At 44.9% G+C, this 18,154-nt stretch overlaps 2 protein-coding genes across 2 annotated transcripts in view; both read left to right on the top strand.

Moving 5' to 3' along the window:
* Positions 1-18,154, top strand: part of LOC144128601 (cell adhesion molecule Dscam1-like) — a 91,827-nt gene that overhangs the window by 59,237 nt on the left and 14,436 nt on the right. The window contains exons 13-17 of the mRNA XM_077662132.1: positions 1,875-2,022; positions 3,061-3,209; positions 4,714-4,845; positions 8,273-8,440; positions 8,922-8,992. Of these exons, the coding sequence (XP_077518258.1) occupies positions 1,875-2,022; positions 3,061-3,209; positions 4,714-4,845; positions 8,273-8,440; positions 8,922-8,992 (668 nt within the window). The remainder of the gene's footprint in view (positions 1-1,874; positions 2,023-3,060; positions 3,210-4,713; positions 4,846-8,272; positions 8,441-8,921; positions 8,993-18,154) is intronic.
* On the top strand, positions 11,201-16,829 carry LOC144128602 (uncharacterized). The gene is made up of 5 exons (XM_077662133.1): positions 11,201-11,401; positions 12,822-13,210; positions 13,694-13,821; positions 14,306-15,058; positions 15,896-16,829. The coding sequence occupies exons 1-5, from the start codon at positions 11,344-11,346 to the stop codon at positions 16,677-16,679; spliced, it is 2,112 nt and encodes a 703-aa protein (XP_077518259.1). The 5' UTR covers positions 11,201-11,343; the 3' UTR covers positions 16,680-16,829.

Genomic DNA, 18,154 nt, shown 5'->3' with positions numbered 1-18,154 from the left:
ATAAATTATTATACATATTTCACAATAACCCGAACTGGAGAGTCTCTAAAAACATATCAAAAGGAATCACGCCACCTTGGCATAGACGGAACGCACATGACAGTTTTGATGTCTGATTCACTTGTCACTGAGACAATCTGTTGCTTTGTTCCTGAAAAAAATACATATCGAAGTTTTTCGTACCTTTTAGTTGGTACATCTGCGCCGAATCTCAGATTCTTTTGGCAAAGGCTGGCATTTGTTTGCAAACAAGCTCGTTACACGTGAAATTGCTCCTAGTATCGAATTAACTTTTCAAGCATACCAATGCAAACATTGATACAACGGCCTTTGGCCTTTGCAGACTTCGCCTCATGTGAGAAGGAGCCGAATATAAAACTACCACTTGTCAATCCACATAGGGGTTCTTGGGTACTACGCCGGAACGGTGCAGCACTTCGATGGTATCCCTTGCAACGCGTGCACATAAGGGACCCATTTATGTTGAAGGGCTCGCCTTCCAGGGAACGGGGTCCGCGAGCCGGGGTCTCGCCTGACGAGTGACACGCCCACAGTCAGTAAAGAAACACCAGTTTATTCCGGAGCAAAACAATGCTTAAGAAGGGGCACATCAATGAACAACGAAGCCAAGCATTTGCTACATCTCGGGACAGCGCAAGGCTACGGCTACAAGAAAACAGGCGCTACACCCGAGCGCGGCAAAACAAAAATACACAGTCGAAAAGGTAGTTAAAAGGAACTACACAGAAAATACAGTAAGACGCGGGCAGGACCAGGCGGCAGGCATGAGGGCTTGAAACGCTACATGAAACCTGGCTGCTCGCGTAGCAGCCACTCACACCAAAGAGCTATTCTATCCTTGCAGACGCCGCTTCCATCTGCTCTCTTCATCCCGGTGCGTTGCTACAGCGCCGTCCGTTTATGTACTACATCCTGCTCGCTCGTTCTGACTGCCGAATTTTTCCTTGACCACGCTCTGGCAACGCTCCCGCAGAATCCCACCCCGCGCGCCGCTTCGCTGGCCTTATGAAGGATTCCGCAGCGATCGCCACATCTGGCGAGAAAGCGTTCGGTCATGCGCAGTTGCGCGTCCTGCGCGCGCACCTAGATGACTGGAAGAGGGCGCGCGGATTTTAAATGCCTAAAAGAGTGTGCGTAGGACCCTGCATTCTTCACGCATGTTTTTTTCGTGTTTCTTGTCGGGTAAAGAGAGTAACTAAAATATTCTGCCCACATGCGATTCAAGTAGCTTCGATTTGCAGATTTCAAGGCCGGTACTTTTCCTGATGTGGCCGCGCTGGCACTTGCCGACGCTGGGAAATAAATTAAAGTAATCATTAAAAAAACCTGGAATAGTTAAGAAAACTGGCACACTACTACTGCAAAGCCTATGCAGGGCAAATAGGCCCCTGTGTCAATTTTTGCACTTGTGAAAATGAGAGCTCTGTTCAATGGCACGAGCAATGGTACATGGGCGCAATGCTTTGCCCACAAATGCGAGCCTCTGCTAAAAAAAAGTAAGATTCTGCGCAGGTGCAACGAAGCCACTCGATATTCTGGAAGGGTATTCCATCAGGAAGAAAGCAACAGATTGTTTCTTTCGATTGTTTCTTTCCATTTATCGCAATGTCTTTTTCTACTCGAAACAAGTACTTTCTACACTTATTTTTTTTTCCCCTGCGAGAACTGTCGGTACAAAACAATTATTTACAGTTGAAAAATCACCATATGTCAATGAACGCTCTCACTATGACCCATCTTTTATTCCGGTGAGGCACCTGATAATTTCTGAGCCCTATCTGCCCGTAAGGTGCGTTTTACGTTTTCTGTCAGTCTTCGTCATGAGTGACAGCCACCTTGTGGCACTGGCGCAGTGGCGGCCCACTTCGAGCGCAAGTTCCGGGCAGTGACAGTGCGGCGTGGAGAACCGACGCGCCTGGAGTGCAGGGCCCAGGGTGAGCCACCCATCAGGCTCAGCTGGTCACGGGACGGCCGGGACTTCAGTCCGTCGATGGACCCTAGGCGAGTGCTGACAACAATATTTAGATATCTATGAGTAGAGGCTTGTTTGAAATAAAAAGTCGCATGTTCTACAGCCGTCGCATTGATTTCTTCTGTAAGAAATCCTTAAGAGAAAGCAAAGTTTTATGTACTTGTAACAGAACACACAGGGCGTTTTTTTCACTGTAATATTCATTCGTTTCACTCCTTTATATTCAGTGGCTATGTTCATATTTTCCGTAATAGAATCATGCCCTCCACAGGTTTAAAGCTTTTGCCTGATTGTTTAGGGGAGTAGGCTTGAAGCGCGTCATATAATTTCAGCGGCGGTGCCTACTACATGTATTCCTTGGTAGGTTAGGTCGTCGTTTGACGGTGAGAGATTTATTGTTTATAGCTTTGAGCTTAATAAAAATATAACTACATACTTAAGGATGCCGTTTACTTGCAACGAAACGAATTACTAAGGATTCAGGAAATCTCTGCTTTGAGCGGCTAAAAACCCATTTGCTTTCTGCCGTATGTTAAGCTGGATGACCAAGTTCCTAATAAGTCTTTACCACACAAACGTGTCTGCGGTAAGCCCCGGTAAAGAAAACATTAGCAGGAGCTTGCCTGACACCATTGGCGAGGGAACAAGTTGTCACGCATTCAGATTATTAAAACAATCAACGTGACGGCACACTTTTGCTGCAGTTATTTAGGCAATCTTACTCACTCTCGTAGCTTGCGTTCGGTTTGAAGTGCTATTTTTTTTACAAATCAAAATAACCACTAGAACGTGCATTGCAAAACCTTCAAGTAAGGAGCAAAATATACTGACACAAAGCCTTGAAGAATACAGCATATACACGGTGCTTATTAGTCCACCAACGTATCAGGCCTCCAAGATTAGAGCGCCGCTTCCTCAAGTGCCTTGAAATAACGGTGACGGCTATCGGTATCTTAAGCCGAAAAGGTACCTCTACGCGCACTAGTTCTTTCCTTCAGATAAGAACGTTGCTACCAGCCCTTCGTATGTCGTTCTACATTCCTGCGGTGTCTACTCGCTTATCGCAGGTACGTTGTCGAAGAAAGTTCTGGCGAAGGATGGTCGCAATCCGTGCTGCGAATCTCCAACACGGAGCGACTGGATTCCACCGCACTTGACTGCCATGCGGAGAACACCTTCGGAAGCGACGACGCGATCTTCCAGCTCATTGTTCAGGGTGAGCTGCTACAAAGGTGGATGGCTTGGCACGCCATGTGGAATATAAACTCTTTGAACAGTTGTTTGTTAGCTTTATGTGTTGTGCATTATGAAAGACGTACAACAAATATGAGGTGATGCACACCTGCTTTTAAATAGTTTTGTTACTTCCTTCAAAAACATAACTGAGGGAAGAAAAACAGTTTTTGGATGTACAGCCGGCAGGAAAAGTTTACGTCACGCTCCTGTACGAAAAAATTTTTGCTCCGGCAAAGTCAGGCAAACCGATCGCTTGAAATGTCTAGAATTCTCAGGGAAAATGCATGATTTATTCGCTGGCATCAATAACAGGCGGCTGACTTGCGAGGCAGCGCAACAGCATATTTGTTGATTAGCACAATACTGCTGCAAATTTGGGCCAAAGGCTGCGCATAAAGGAATCAGGGTATCAACACTAAGTAGCCTTATTTTTCATTAGCACACTAATGCCGCAAATTTGTGCTAAAGGCTGTGCATTAAAGAATCAGGGTATTAACACTAAGTCGCCTTATTTTAAGTTGATATCAGCACTGAAGAAGTTACTTAATTGACGCAGGCCTGGGCGTGTCCAACATTTTGTGACTGCGAGCCCTCGCCGTGCTATTCGTGTCAACTGTGGTAGCCACCTGGCCCCAAAAGCGATGACACGGTTAAGAAAAAGTTACTTTCCAAGTCACTCCCGCCATACTACCACTGAATATGTTTGCTGGACAACGTATTTTTGGTCGAAAGAAAAGTCAGGATAAACTCAAGTATGATTTACACATTCTATGGACCGTTGAATAGCGCCCTTCTGAAGTCACTGCACGAAAAACCGAGCGAAAAGAGATGTCGAGATGGAGGCGGAAGAAAAGAGAATAAAAAGCGTGTTCCAATTCATTTCACTATTAACAGCAAGACATGGATCCAGTCAGATTATCACGAATTACAGATTGAATGTTTATTTACTCATTTGGCCAGCTTTGTGGAATACCAGTTGTGGTTTCATTTCTTCTCTCTTTCTATTCAATATAAAGGTTCTAAAGTGCGCAAGCTACTTGGAAAATGTTTTTTGTTTTCAAAAATTGCATAAAGAAAACTTCGTTGAGCAGCCCTTACATGATTTCTGCATTGACAGCGGCATCATTCGGCCTTCACTCAATTAGGCAATGCGCCCTACTGAAGCCAATAATTCCACATGCGTGCAAGATAGAAAAACCACGCTTGAGCGAGCGCTCGTTTCGACACGAAGCGAACCTACCGTAAGTGGCACTGTGCGGCGTTGAGGTTCACGCCTCATTTGTATTTACACCTTTTTTGTGCTCGGAATAGAGCTCTTCCTCCTTTCCCATGATTATTCTTTCCAATAAGCATGCGAGCCTAATTCCGCCGTGCTACATCAAGGCGATGTCTAAACATGCACCCTGCGTTTTTTGTACTTTTGGACTCTTTTATTGCAGCGCCTTTCTGTAACAAAAGAAACAGAAATTTTTATTTGTCGACAGAGCCTCCTGGGAAGCCTCAGGGATTGGAAGTGACGCAGACCACGAGCCGCACCGTGGCGATTGCTTGGTTGGCACCCTATTCAGGAAACAGCCCCGTGATCAAATACCTGCTCGAACACAAGACTCCGAGTGGTAAGCCTTTGCTTCAAAGAGGGCTGCATAAGGAATTTACTTCCTTCTTGCAGCCGAAGATTTAATTCTGCGTCATGTAAGCATGATTAAAAGGTCGAGTGACACAGCCTCCGAAGTTCAATCAGCAAAAAATAATTGCAAGTAAAAGGCGCAAGACTTAGCCCCTCTATGAAGACTGCGCAGTATGCAAGAAAAAACCACGCTTAAAGAAGAGATCGATGAAATATTTTTTTTTTCATTATATTTCCAAGACTACATACTTAAACACTCGATCATCTAATAAATGTCGTCACAATCATGGCCACTATACTGGACCAATCTTTGCTCGCACTAATGTCTATAAGTACTCATTTTTTTCGCAATAACGATCACAGACTGGAACTCACTTCCGCATGATTCTCCTCTGTTTGCCCCCAATTAGTGATTTGAAGCGTTAGTTCTAGTTTTCAATGATGTTTCATGTTGTTGACGTTGCATATTATTTCCTTTCTTCTATGGCGTCTTTGTGCGTGACTGCTTATGATTTGGCTATGTATATGCATACGTTGCGCTTTTTGTTGTATCTGCCTCTCCTGCATGGATCATGATTGGTCAGATGTATTTAATAAATAAAATATATAAGTATCATCCGTAACCATCACTTACTCTATTTATTTCATGAATAGCGCGAACCTTTCAGAAAAAGTCTTTAATTAGGAGTAGGTGTTACATCAGAGCAACTAGATGTAACAAATGAACGAAGTTTAGAAAGAAATAAAATAGAATACAAAGAGGAAGTTTGACGCCATAAAAGAAACAGCATGCCTCGGCGAGGCTAATTATTGCTCTATTCACTGCCTCTGAGGAAAAACAGAGTACTATAATACTCACACAGAGGAAGGCCCTGTACATGAATGATTCGCGCAATGAACGTGACGAGTGAAACGTTTTGTGGGGCTTGTTTGTGGTTCATTCTCTTGGGTAAAATTAGCGCAACATAATAAAGTTCACAAGTAGAAAAACACGGTGAGACAGGGCGCGTTGTCGTGTCTTTGTGACTTGTGAACGACTTAGTATTGCACTAAATTTTACCTAAGAGATTAAAAATGAATAACAATGTAATTTATGATTAACTTGAGACAACTAGCCATTTAGTAGTACGCGCCGCACCAAGAGATACACAATAAACGCAGACATCATTAATGAGACACAATTATCTTTTAGCGTTTCACAGAAATCGACAGCGTGCTCGGCTGCATTCGAGTCTTTATATGTGTGGCTACACGCGGGACATGCGACCGGCTCTAAAAAAAGAGGTGGCTTAAGCACAGAGTACAGATCGCAGCTACGGTAGACTCCACTATTGCGACCACGTTTAGTCACTTGTGCTGACAATGCGGCCAACGTGGCGGCAGTGGCGGCGTCGTGTAGCGTAGACGAAGGGCCCAGCGATTTTTTTTGTTGAACGTGCTTGAGCCGCCTCTTCCTCGGCACGGGACCGGCACTGGTCGAGCGGGTCTCTACGTTTCTTTAGGTGCCGATGCATTCAGCTGTTTCTGGTTTATGAGGGTTTAATGTCCCAAGGCGACTCACACTACGAAGGACACCGTATTGAAGGGCTCCGGAAATTTCTAGCACCTGGAGTTCTTTAACGTGCATTGACATCGCAAAGTACACGGGCCACTTGAATTTCATCTCCATCGAAATTTGTTTGCCACAGCCGGATCGAACCTGCGTCTTTCGGGTCATCATCCGAGCTCCAACTTCTATGTTTCGTACTACGCAGCACGTTCATACTTTTGCGCAGCATTCATAAAGGTCTTCTCGCCGTTTTCCGCGTAGAAACGATAGCTCTCTCATCAGCGCCGCCCGCCGTGATGGCTGTCATATTTAGCGCTCTCAGGTAATGGACCGGAGGACGAGGGACCATTTCTGCACATCTGAGTCAGCCCATCAACGTGTGCTGATGCATTAGCCTACAAATGCACTATCCTCGACAATTACGAAAGGTTAAGCTAGACCTCATCTACCTCCCTGCGCACCACCCTTACCTCTTCGCATCTGAGTCACACATCTACTGTAAAATTCAAAGGAGCACCCTATACTCGTCTCTGCTATGTTCCGCCTCTGTTCAGACCCCTCGTGCCCCAACTGCGCATCCTTTTACGTTAATTTGGAACACTGTCTCTTCACCTGCACCATCGCTGCTCAATCGCCTTTTTCTTCAACTCCATCTATGCTCTTCGCGTTGGTCCCACGGAACGATCAGCCGGCGCTAATGCGACAAGCCCCAGACTTGCTTAGCGTAGTAATCCGTAGGAAATTAAAAACATTCATCTGTATCTCTCTGCGATGATTCGAGGGAGCCGGAATGTGTAAAGAACATGTGATGGTCGAAATTTCTTGAAATGCTTGTTGTGCTGCTGGAGCCGTATTTTATATGCTGTCCATTTTTAAATTGCTATTTCGCATCTGCTTGGTCCTCTGTCATTGGTTACTCAGATTTAGCCGCAGCTTTCAAGCGTCTATTGAAAGCAACCAGGCCATCGGTGGTTGAAGACCAGGACCACTAGCTGGCGTTGCCCGTGATATGCAGCCTCTGATAAGGTGCATCGCAGCGCTCTCCCTACACCAGGTGACCGGAGATGACCGCTGGCTACCATTGGCTTTGATATGCAGCTAACGATGAGGTCCTGTCTCCTTCCACCTAACGGCCTAGTCGCTTTCCACGAACACCTGAAAGCCGTGGGTATATCTGAGTGGCCAGGGACAAAGAACCAGATGGATGCGAATTGGCCATTTTGAAATGTACGTATAGAATTTGGCCCCAGGAGTGCATATTTAAGCAATCAAAAAAAGCCACGCAGTCAAATCCTAGTAATCATGAAAACACGTTTTGTTTCCTTCGTGCACAGAGACATTTTATCCTCTTCTTCAAGTTGGTGGAAGCCACTCAGCCATCAGATGAGAAGCCATCAGAAGGCGTTCCATCGAAAGATTTCTGACAGGCCTTAACTTGGAACAGAGGACAGCTAAAACACAATAAAAGAGGCAGTGAAAGACAGCCAACAGTCTAAATTCCGCTTTCTTGAGACAAGGTATCTTGACTGAAAAAATTAAGTAGTTTTTTACTCCTTTACACACCTTTCCTAATGCTGAACATTATCCAAATAATGATATCGCAAAGCCGGAACTAACAAAAATAATTTATTACCTAGCCAACTATATATAAATTCCTTTCTTTGCTTCCTAATCACATTCCTGAATTAAGCGCAATAGATTTATTTATGATCGAGACCTTTTCATGCTTATCTAGGAAAGCGAAGCAGAAAAGAGACTCATTGAAAGTAATCATAATCTGAGGGTGTCAATTGAAACAGAATACGTAACTGGATTTTTAAATCCTATTTCTTGAACCTATTTTCATGGTTCGTGTTTTGCGTTCCAGGTTCGTGGGAGTACGACACCCACGCGTCGTCAGAGGACTCGTCGAGGTTGTCGTACCTGGTGACAGGTTTGCGGCCTGCCACCAGGTACGAGTTCCGAATCCGCGCGGGAAACGCCCTTGGACTGAGCGACCACAGTGATTCACTGATAGTCACCACAGACCAAGAAGGTACCAGTGAGACCCTGAATATTCCTAATTCAATCTATTACGACTGCGTGTAACTACCTCAAGATCAGAGTATTATCGCGATAATCGAAATAACATAGCGACCACCACCTTCAATTTAAAACGTCAATGCAATGTTAGCATGATATTCGTCATGAAGCCTTTCAGACCAAAGCTTATGTCATGACAAACACACATGTTTGAAGGAACGGTCCAAGTAGAATACGATTTCTAGTAGAAAATAATTATTTTATTGAGGAGATAACGTACTGAATTTGGCGTTAGGCTAGATTAGAAGAAAAATGTTGTGCTAAAAGTCAAATTTCCGGTCCCATCCACTCCTACAACTCCTCGCCCACATTTCACGGACGAGAGCGATCGTGCTTCCGTCTTCTGTTTATATGAGAAGCTAGAGATAGCCGTTTCGCAGAAGGCATGAAACGTGTGTTAAGCAAAACAAAATGCTTATTTTCTTCACACCTAGCTCCCAGTGGCACTCCTCAGGACATCAAAGTGACTCCAACAGGCTCTCGAAGTCTGCACGTCACGTGGAAAGTGAGTATTCCAAAGTACACCCTGATACATGAAAAACGTTTCCTAATGAGGTTCCAGATTTAACAATGTTAGGAAGGTACCGCAATCAGTACGGCATTATAGGACACGCGTGCGAACGACACAAGCAACACATGGAGGTAGATATCCCCGATTGTGTGCTTTTATGTGGCGAAAAACTAAAAAGAAGAGAGCTCAGGAACAATGGGCTCCAATTTATTTCCACGTCACTTGTGGATTTCAAGCTGGCGGAAATATATTTGCTGTTGTATCTTTTACACCGCTATTTTTTGTCAAGAAGCTTTAAAGTGAAACAATTCTTCGGGGTCTTAATGACTGGCAGTTTCAGGCGTATACTGACGCTCAAGATCAGGAAACGAACCTAAAGAGGGGTTTTATCTAATTTTACCAAACCACTGAAAGCTGTTTTAGTCAGTCTGATCTTTCAAATTGTGAGAAGAAAGCAGTGGCAAACCACAAAGCTTTCATATTGTTCTGGCATCGCTCTGCGAACGTGAAGACCATCAAATAAATATTTGTGCCACCAAGACAGGAAATAATAGAGTGCTGCGTGAAATATAAGCATTACATGACCGATAAAGCTCAAGGAATAATGACTGGCTACATTGCTGGCAGCCTATTTCCGGTTTATATGCTGGCCGCTTATATCGGTAGTTAATTCAAGCAAGCTGTACAACATAAAGTACTGCTACAGTGTATTATTAACTTTTTTATTTTGAGTTTATTTTATGCTGGCCAGTAAACTAAGTAATAACAATCGGGTTATGCATACACAAGGAGCTGCCAGGATCCGTGACTGCAAAGCAAACCGGAAAAATATTTCTTCAGATTATTCTATACTCTCATATCAGAGGAATATGTGCCATTTCGTTGAAACAAACTGTCATGCCTTCAACTCTTTGTGCTTCTGTTCTGCTTCAAAAGTAAAGTTTCACTTTTTAATGTTAATGTTTTATTCCACTATTGACAAATATTTTTGCTTCAGTAGCCTTCCCTGCTCTTGTTTTACGCTATTTCAAACTATAATCATTCAGCTTCATATTACATTAATACTGCGCCTGAAGACAGGGTAAAAGCGCACAGTGTTTAACATGACCGCATGAATGCCTCTCTGACTGTTTTTGGTTCGACACCCTGTTTGGTTACCGTGTAAGCATTGCTGTTTCTTACTGCTGCATCATATATTTCCTCCTACAATCCAAAACTTTCACCACAGTCGTCGCCAGCCCCTTGCTCTAGAAGGGCTTTCAGGCTCCTTCTTGCACTCACGCCTCTGCGCAAGCAAATTATGCACCGGAACACGGAACACTGGGTGCGTCGGGGCCGCGCGGAGGAAGTGGTACTCAATCTGCTGCGCTTCCCGCGCCTCGAGACTGATATGAAAGCGTAGTTTTCTTCCCACTTTGAACGGGTTCCTTTTGGATGAGCATATTTCTGAGCTTTCATGAAGACAGCCATGGTCACGAAGCCTTCGTAAGATCATACGGGACACATGAAGATTAAAGAGGGCGCTTTAAAGATTGTGTTATCTGTAGTTATAATGAGGGCTAGACGGCGAAGGTGAGCACTTAGCGAGGACAATGGTGCAGCACAGCTAAGGTCTCACTTCACCATGAAGATTTAATGGGGGAGGGGGGGAGGGGGTATAGTAGTGATGAACAGCTCTCTTAAAGATACCCAGTGTCAGATTTCATTGTTATCAGTATGTACGATTCGCATCTATCACTTCTCCGCACGTATGATTAACATCTTTGCAATGCAGCAGAGTTCAACCAGAGTTAAGTGCGCTACGTGGGCTTCATAGTTGGACGAGATGTATGAAATAATTCGACAGTTCAAAACTGTCCCAAACATTTCTGAAGAAGCGTGGTAAGAGCATCAGTCTGCTGCTCTTTATTGAACTTGTCGGTCCTATACCATCCCCATCCTTCACTATGCCCCTGGTTTTTCTTTCTCCACACGATCGTAAATATGCCCGATCTTGACCGGGGCTTTCATCAATTAGATAGCTGAATGCGTCAACATCCGCCGCGGCCCCAAAGCGGCGTCGGTTGCTCCGGGAACTTTCTTTGCGAGACACATCCCTTCGCGCCGTACAAACGAGCTGTCAAAGCACTCCCGCTTTCCACGCGTGTCGTTATCGCGTCTCACCGACGCCGTTAGCCGGATCGAGTTCCGCGGCCCCCAGCCATGGCTTCTTGCTGAAGCGTGCAACTTCGAATGAACCATGCGACGTGGAGGGCGCCGGCGGCTGGCGTCTCCATTGACGAGGTTCCTGTCCGCATGCTCCAAGTCCGTTTGTATATTGTGCACACGGAGCCCTGTGCTAAAGGATGCCTCACCTCAGATTTCCGCTACAGGCGGCCTGTCCACGTGGTCTTTCTTCAAGAGGTAAGTCAGGGTGCGAACGTTTTAACGTTTGAAGTTGCTCTGATTGATCAGCGATAAGTTCCGCCGTCAACAACGTTAAATCCGCCTCGTGCGGTAGAAGCCCATTTGTGGCCTTTTTTTTTTACTTCTCAAGGTGGGGTCAAAGACCCATCTTCCAAGCATTTCACCCTTAATAAGCCGAGCACCAGACCAGGGGAAAGCTTGTACCCATTGTTTCACCGGTGGGTAACCGGCGGCACTGGGGATCGAGCCCCGCACCTCCCGCATGCGAGGCGGATGCTCAACCACTCGGCCACCGCTGCGGTGCAAGCACTACGGTGCTTGCCTTGAGCGGCATTATTGTGGGGCAGTACGTCAAACAATCAGTAATCTGCAATATAATAATATCAAATGCAATCATTCGCGTCACTACAAACTGTAATTAAACATTTCTGTTCGTTTCGTTTTTCGGGTACAGACATATAGAGCGAGCAATATTGTACTATTATTAAGTTTTAACTAGGTATAATGAGATGATAGCGCACAGTAGTGACTAGTGTAAACACAATCTCAAGTGATTAGGCAATACGGAGAACTGAGCAATTTGCTTCATATTCATGCCGGCCATATTAGCACAAAAGAGTCGACAGGAAACATCCGGACGGGACTGGCGCTGCGGATGTTGTGAATATTGCATCCAAGTGGCGCTAATGGCGTCTTTTTCTTTTTTGTTCTCTTCCCGCTTTTGAGGTGTCTGGTCCAGAATTGAGTGCTTATTCTCGCAGCAGGGTGCTTCAGATTTGCGACATGCAGTAAGCAACATTCGTTTATTCTTCCGCTGTCAGATATGATCTTAATGCAGATGGAAATAGGAGCAAGAGGCGGAAGAAACAATAGCACCAAAATTATCGAATTCACCAATCAGTCGTTAAGGTCCCGCATTCCGTAGTAATAACAACTGACAGCCAATACAATATTTGAAATTTCGTCCACTATTCCACTCATTTCTTCCACCCTTCATCAGCCACTTCGGTGGCTGGAGCGCCGGGACGACTTCGCCCTTCGCCCGCGGTCTAGAAATCTTAATTTTCAAGATGTTGCTTAGAAGAAATCAGTTCTGCACATAACTCACGTGGCGTAGGAAAGGAGAATAAAAGCATGTGGGAACGTAGTTCAGAGCAATATACAAAAAGATCTTGTACAGCTACATGGCATCAACATGGGCACCGTGATCTTATGCAAGGTGTGAAATTGCTACAATATTACACAGTGTTAAATGTTTTCGCATTTTATCATACATATTCATTATAGAAACACTGATTTTGAGATCGGTCAGTTCCTTTGAAATAGTATGTTCGAAGCGAGTCTTTGTATTTGTTGCTCAGTTAGAATGATCTATCACGCCAATTTTCTTAATGAGCAGCATGTGTTATCGTTCCAGTCAGGGGAGCCGTTTTGATTACGGTTGCTTCAGCCTTCATTCTTCTCGTACTGCGAAGCCATCACAGGCTGAGGACGGCGCCAGATGTGGCTAGACACGAAGACCTTCAAGTCAACGTCCACGCCATCCGAAGTCACAGCGGGAGACGGGGAATCACCGCTGTCCCACAAAAGGTGGTGGAAGAACAACGGCTAGCAACGGCACCTTCCGAAGTCCGAAAGAAAGCGGCCTGGCTCGAGGCGCTAGGAGCAGACAAACGCTTCATTATTAACACGGTTCAGTGCAGGATCCCGAACTTGGACCCTTTAGACCCGTCAATCGCTCCATTCGTTAAGAAGGCTGAAGTAGTGGACTGCTCAAAGGACTTCCCAAATCTTACATTCACCAAGGTACGTGCACCACAGCACCTCTCGAGACGCTTATTTAAGAAAAGCCACTCTCAAGCAAGTCTGAAGTGTTACAGAATATGTGACCCACTACAACCTTATACATTTTTGCGATGGATCATGACTCTGGTGCAAAGCGTTCTAGTATTAATGTATTTTTATATCATAATATCTCGGCCGAGAATTAAAAACTATTGAACACTTATATTTTCTTTCCTTTTTGTTTCCTCTACGTGAGACGTGTCGTGTCAGCAATAGCTTTCAAGGGGCTTGAAAGTTTTGCTAAGTTGCTCATACAGTGGATTTATTTTTTCGTTTATCTAGAACATTTTTATACTGGCCCCAATGTGCGAAGTGTCTGTCAGCACCGTTGTCGCTCTAGCCATAAGGAAAGTGCTCTATAACCAATATATACAACAGTACACATTGTGGAAGCATCCAGCTGCGTAAGACCGGAATCCTTAATGGCAATGTTTTATTTTCTAGGATACCAGGTTGCATATCAATATGCCCATTCTGCCGCATCTACTTCAGCATTCCCGTGCGGAACAATTTCATTGCTGCTTTCGCCCGTTCTTCAGAAATGTCAAGCCTCAAAGCGATGACGATAACGTGTAAGCAGTCGTGTGACCTCCTAACCTAACCTAATTAAGGAAAAGAGAGAAAGAGGAAGGCACGGAGACGACAAAAAAAAGTGTTCCGACTGGATACCTAACTATGGAAGTGCACGTGTGTTATCTTGTTGTGCACACTATAAAACAATTTTTTTTTCGCATGAAACGTTGTGTTGAGCCTTGACAAGAAATGTACCCAAAGTCTTGTTGCAATTTATGTTTACTATAAATTACTTTTGTTACTGAAACTTTGAAAGCCAGATAAAATCAAATCTTTGCTTAAAGCAGTCAATTATATGGTGCACGGAAGGAAAGGAAATAAAAAGATACATACTCTTGACAGAGGGGGCGGGGGGAGTTTTGTTGTTAAGCGACCAAGGTCAGTACAAGGTTACGGCTGAGGTATAATCATTTAAGTATTAAGAAGAAATTAAGATTTTCTAGCAGTAGCCTAATCGTGTTGCATTCTCTTTGGCCACTCTAGATTCCAAATGGAGTGCATTCCTTTTCAAGACGGCATGGAAGTACCGCACGAGTTCGTGAAAGTCGAATGCTACAACGGGGACGTTCTGTTCTATGCCAACTACCACGCTTTCATTCACCCCAAGAAGTCGTATCAGCGGCGATTCAAGGAATATTTTAAACCGGAGCATCGGGGATACCAGTACAGCGTCCTCATAGTCGGAGTCGATAGTGTCTCCCGCTTGAACGCGCACCGCCAGTTCCCGGAGACGGTTCGCTTCTTGAAGGAACGGATGGGTGCCGTTGAAATGTACGGGTACACTAAGGTGGGCGATAATACCTTCCCAAACCTTGTACCTCTTCTAACTGGCCTCACCGAAAGGGAGCTGGCTTTCGGAGTCTGGACCGAGAGCGACTACCTTGACAGCCTTCCAATGCTGTGGAAGGCCTTCGCGGCTAACGGCTGGAGCACGCTATACGCGGAAGACAATCCAGAGCTCTCCACGTTCAACTACTTCAAGCAAGGCTTTCTCCGCCAGCCCACCGATTATTACTTCAGGCCGTTTCTGAGCATTTACGAGCGGGAGGCTGGCCATCGAAAGCCACTCAACTGCCATCAGTGCGTCGGTGCCCAATCTGAAACGGAAGTCGTGCTCCAGTGGCTTCGTTCTTACAAGGAGTTAATGTTGAAGTGGCCCTCGTTCGCGTTCGTCTGGCTTAACAGTGCCACCCACGATGACTTCAACGGAGGATATCAAGTGGACCACATCCACAGGTTTGGCGAGCTTTTTGCAAGTTCTGCTGTAGTTAACTGATTGTAGGTATGGTAACTATACTAGTTAAGTCACGCAATAACCGGCTTTCCACAAATCTCACTACCACAATAGAGAGCACTCGTTGGAGACGTTATAATTAAGGAAAGCCCTCCTAACAAGGCGAAAGCTGTAGTCAGTGGGGCAACGGAAGAAATACGGAGGGAATGCAATAAAGCAAAACTTAGAAAGCAGTCTTAGAGGGGCTCCGTCCTGTGAATTTCGTGTCATTCGTGTTTTTCATGCTGTCTCTTTAGCAGGCGCGCACTTAAATAGATCAGATAACGAAAATAACAGGGCTGCTGAGAATAACAGTTTGCGCTAGTGAGAGCTGAAAGTTTGACTAGTCACCTAGAACCAAACAACTTGCAGACGTTAGAATATTGTAGAAATGAAGGTCGAAGTATGAAATCTAAGACCAGCGGCTGCTCCGAGCGTTTTTATTGTTTTATAATATGCCGTGTAGCAGAGAAATAGGGACCAAGTCGTGGAAGCATAGCGCAAATAATGTCACTTACCTGCATTAAATCTGCACTTTCATATTCTCAAACTTCGCACTCATATACTCATATACTCAAATTGTGAAGAGTGTAAATTTGAAGTAATTTCGTGAGGTAGACATTTTTGTCGGCATGATTAAATATTTACGCTCACCTACGACGAATATTAGTCCGCATGGACGCAGCCCCGTCCACGAAAGCGAGGTTCTATGATTTTACAGCATCTGCTTGACAGCTTGCATTTGAACGAGCAACAGCTATCTCTCTGAGCTCACTTTGTGTTCGTTTTACCCAATCCAGGTCATTTTTCGAGGCTCTCCACGCTGGGGCTTATCTACAGAACACAGTTGTGATTTTCATGAGCGATCACGGACATCGATGGAGTCCAGTAAGAGAAACCCACTCCGGAATGTTTGAAGACAGGTTACCAGCTCTCTTCATCTCCTTCCCTCCTACCTTTCGGCGACATCATCCGGACATTATGAGGACCATTCATATCAACGCTAGGCGCCTCACAACGCCGTTCGACCTGCACACAACGTTGGCAAGTTTGGTGAACTTCGACGGTAAGCCGAGACCGTTGGACTTGGACGACTATCCGGAACACCTCCACGGAGCCGTACTGGACCGAGCCATTAACCTCTTCAGGGAAGTGCCACAGAACAGGACATGCGAAGAGGCATTCATCGACGAGCAGTGGTGCGCCTGTCGGGAGAGCGCCGCCGAGGATCCCGGCAGTGAAGCAGTCGCCCGGGTTGCTTCGTTTTTAGTCGCTAGCATCAACGGAATCATTGCACCGTATAAAAGTTTGTGCGCCGTGCTCAAGGTCAGCGCGGTTAAAAGCGCGCGTGTGTTCTTGAGACACGCGAATGCGTCTTCACTCGACTACCTTCTTCACCTAGAGACGTCTCCTGGTGGGGCTTTGTTCGAAACCACAGTACGAACTTACAATGACGGAAGGCCTTCGGAATTACTGGGCGACGTCTCCAGACTGAACTTGTATAAGGGCCAGGCAGACTGCGTCCAAAGTGCAAGCATCAAAAAGTTTTGTTTCTGCACTTCACGCGGCAATGAACCGCCGTAAACCGGCAATCTTAATGTGAAAGCAAGGAATTGCTGATCAGCCGATACTCTCGTGACAAGCGCAGCTGGTATATGGAATTCCTGTCAATGGTTGATTAACGGCATCGCCTACACCCCTTGGCGCGAGACTTTCTGCGGCGTAAACGACATTGTAACCTATAATTTACGACCGAGAAACGCGAGCAATACATTGTACAGACAGGAGAGCATTTCAAACGCCGGACTTGTTCGTTACGTATTGTTATTCCTCCCACAAAAATGCGTGTTGCGTGCCTTCCTGTGTTAAAATATGTTCTGTATAGAAGCAAAGTATAGAAATAAAAAAAGCTCTTATTGGTGCTAAATTGACACAATTAGCCCAAAGAGCGTGGTTCTTCATTACAAAATCTCTGAAGAGTAGTAACAGCAAAAAATTAATCACTGCTCAAAGGCTTCAGCAAAATGCACTCATTAAAACAGCTTCGTCACAGTGCCTTTCATCGCCAAATGAGCAGTTACAACTATGCTGAATTTAATTTGCAGGATCAGTGGTTTTCAGAAAAGCAACGCGTAAGGAATGTTCATCGTAAGTATACTGGCCTCCTTAAGCTCAAAACATGGTATCAAATGGCCATGTGATTTGAGGCAGTACTGCTGATGTAACTCTTGGGTGGACATCGGGCAATGCCAGGATCAAACGCCACTTATTTGTGCACTTCAGGTAGTGGTTTTCTTTCCGTGCTATAATTTACCAAGTTCAAAAAGGCTTGCACACTTCCTGCTTTTCACGAGGTGATAAGTTTAGAACGATGTATGTAAGGAAAATAAAAAAAAACGTTTATATTTTTACAGTAATTGCCGGCGGTTTCTCTCTAAATTTTAATCTTAAACCACCTGTCAAAAGTCATGTCGTCAATAAGGAAAAAAAATAGACCTCTTAAAACATGCATGCTGTAGAGTTAGGTGGCTTTTTTGCTTTTCATGTGTCATTAAAGGGGAAATAGGCTCTAAAATAGCTTTTACTGATCATACGGGGCTGACGGAAAAATATATGAATATACACCACTATATCTTTGGTGTGGCCAACTGCGTTTTGCTTTTAATATTTCTTGATTAAAAGAAAGCCCTGATGTGTTTTCTTTCATTATTAACCATTTTCTGCCTTTGTTTTGTCTAATATTTGAGGCTTGTACTGTATTTTTATTGAGTTAGCATTAGAACCCCCATGTCCCTCCGTTCCTCTGGAGCCTCGGTTGGCAGGTGCCAAAGTGGAGATACAAAATCTCCCTCCCCACTTTCATGGGAGAGGGAGAGGGAGGAAAGATGAAGAGAGGTTGAGAAGGAACGAGTGGCGGATGACAAAGAGGAGAGAGCAATACCCTCTCCCCTTTGAAGGCAGTAGAGGGAAAGAGAAAGAGGAGATGGCAAAGAAAGAAAGGCTTAGAGGTGATAGGTGGCCGGGTGGGGGAGCGTGTAAGTGGAGTACGGAGTGTCACG

The sequence above is a fragment of the Amblyomma americanum genome, chromosome 4 (assembly GCF_052857255.1).
Source record: "Amblyomma americanum isolate KBUSLIRL-KWMA chromosome 4, ASM5285725v1, whole genome shotgun sequence".
Classification (NCBI taxonomy): domain Eukaryota; kingdom Metazoa; phylum Arthropoda; class Arachnida; order Ixodida; family Ixodidae; genus Amblyomma; species Amblyomma americanum.
Note: the sequence above shows the minus strand (reverse complement) of the source record. Positions and strands in the feature narration are given on the sequence as shown.

Bases quoted from the DNA above. Each gene is read 5' to 3' on its own strand.
- LOC144128602 (XM_077662133.1), top strand. From the start codon at position 11,344: ATGCCTCACCTCAGATTTCCGCTACAGGCGGCCTGTCCACGTGGTCTT. The intron at 13,211-13,693 runs GTACGTGCACCA...TTTATTTTCTAG, and splicing joins CAAATCTTACATTCACCAAG to GATACCAGGTTGCATATCAA. The intron at 13,822-14,305 runs GTAAGCAGTCGT...TGGCCACTCTAG, and splicing joins CAAAGCGATGACGATAACGT to ATTCCAAATGGAGTGCATTC.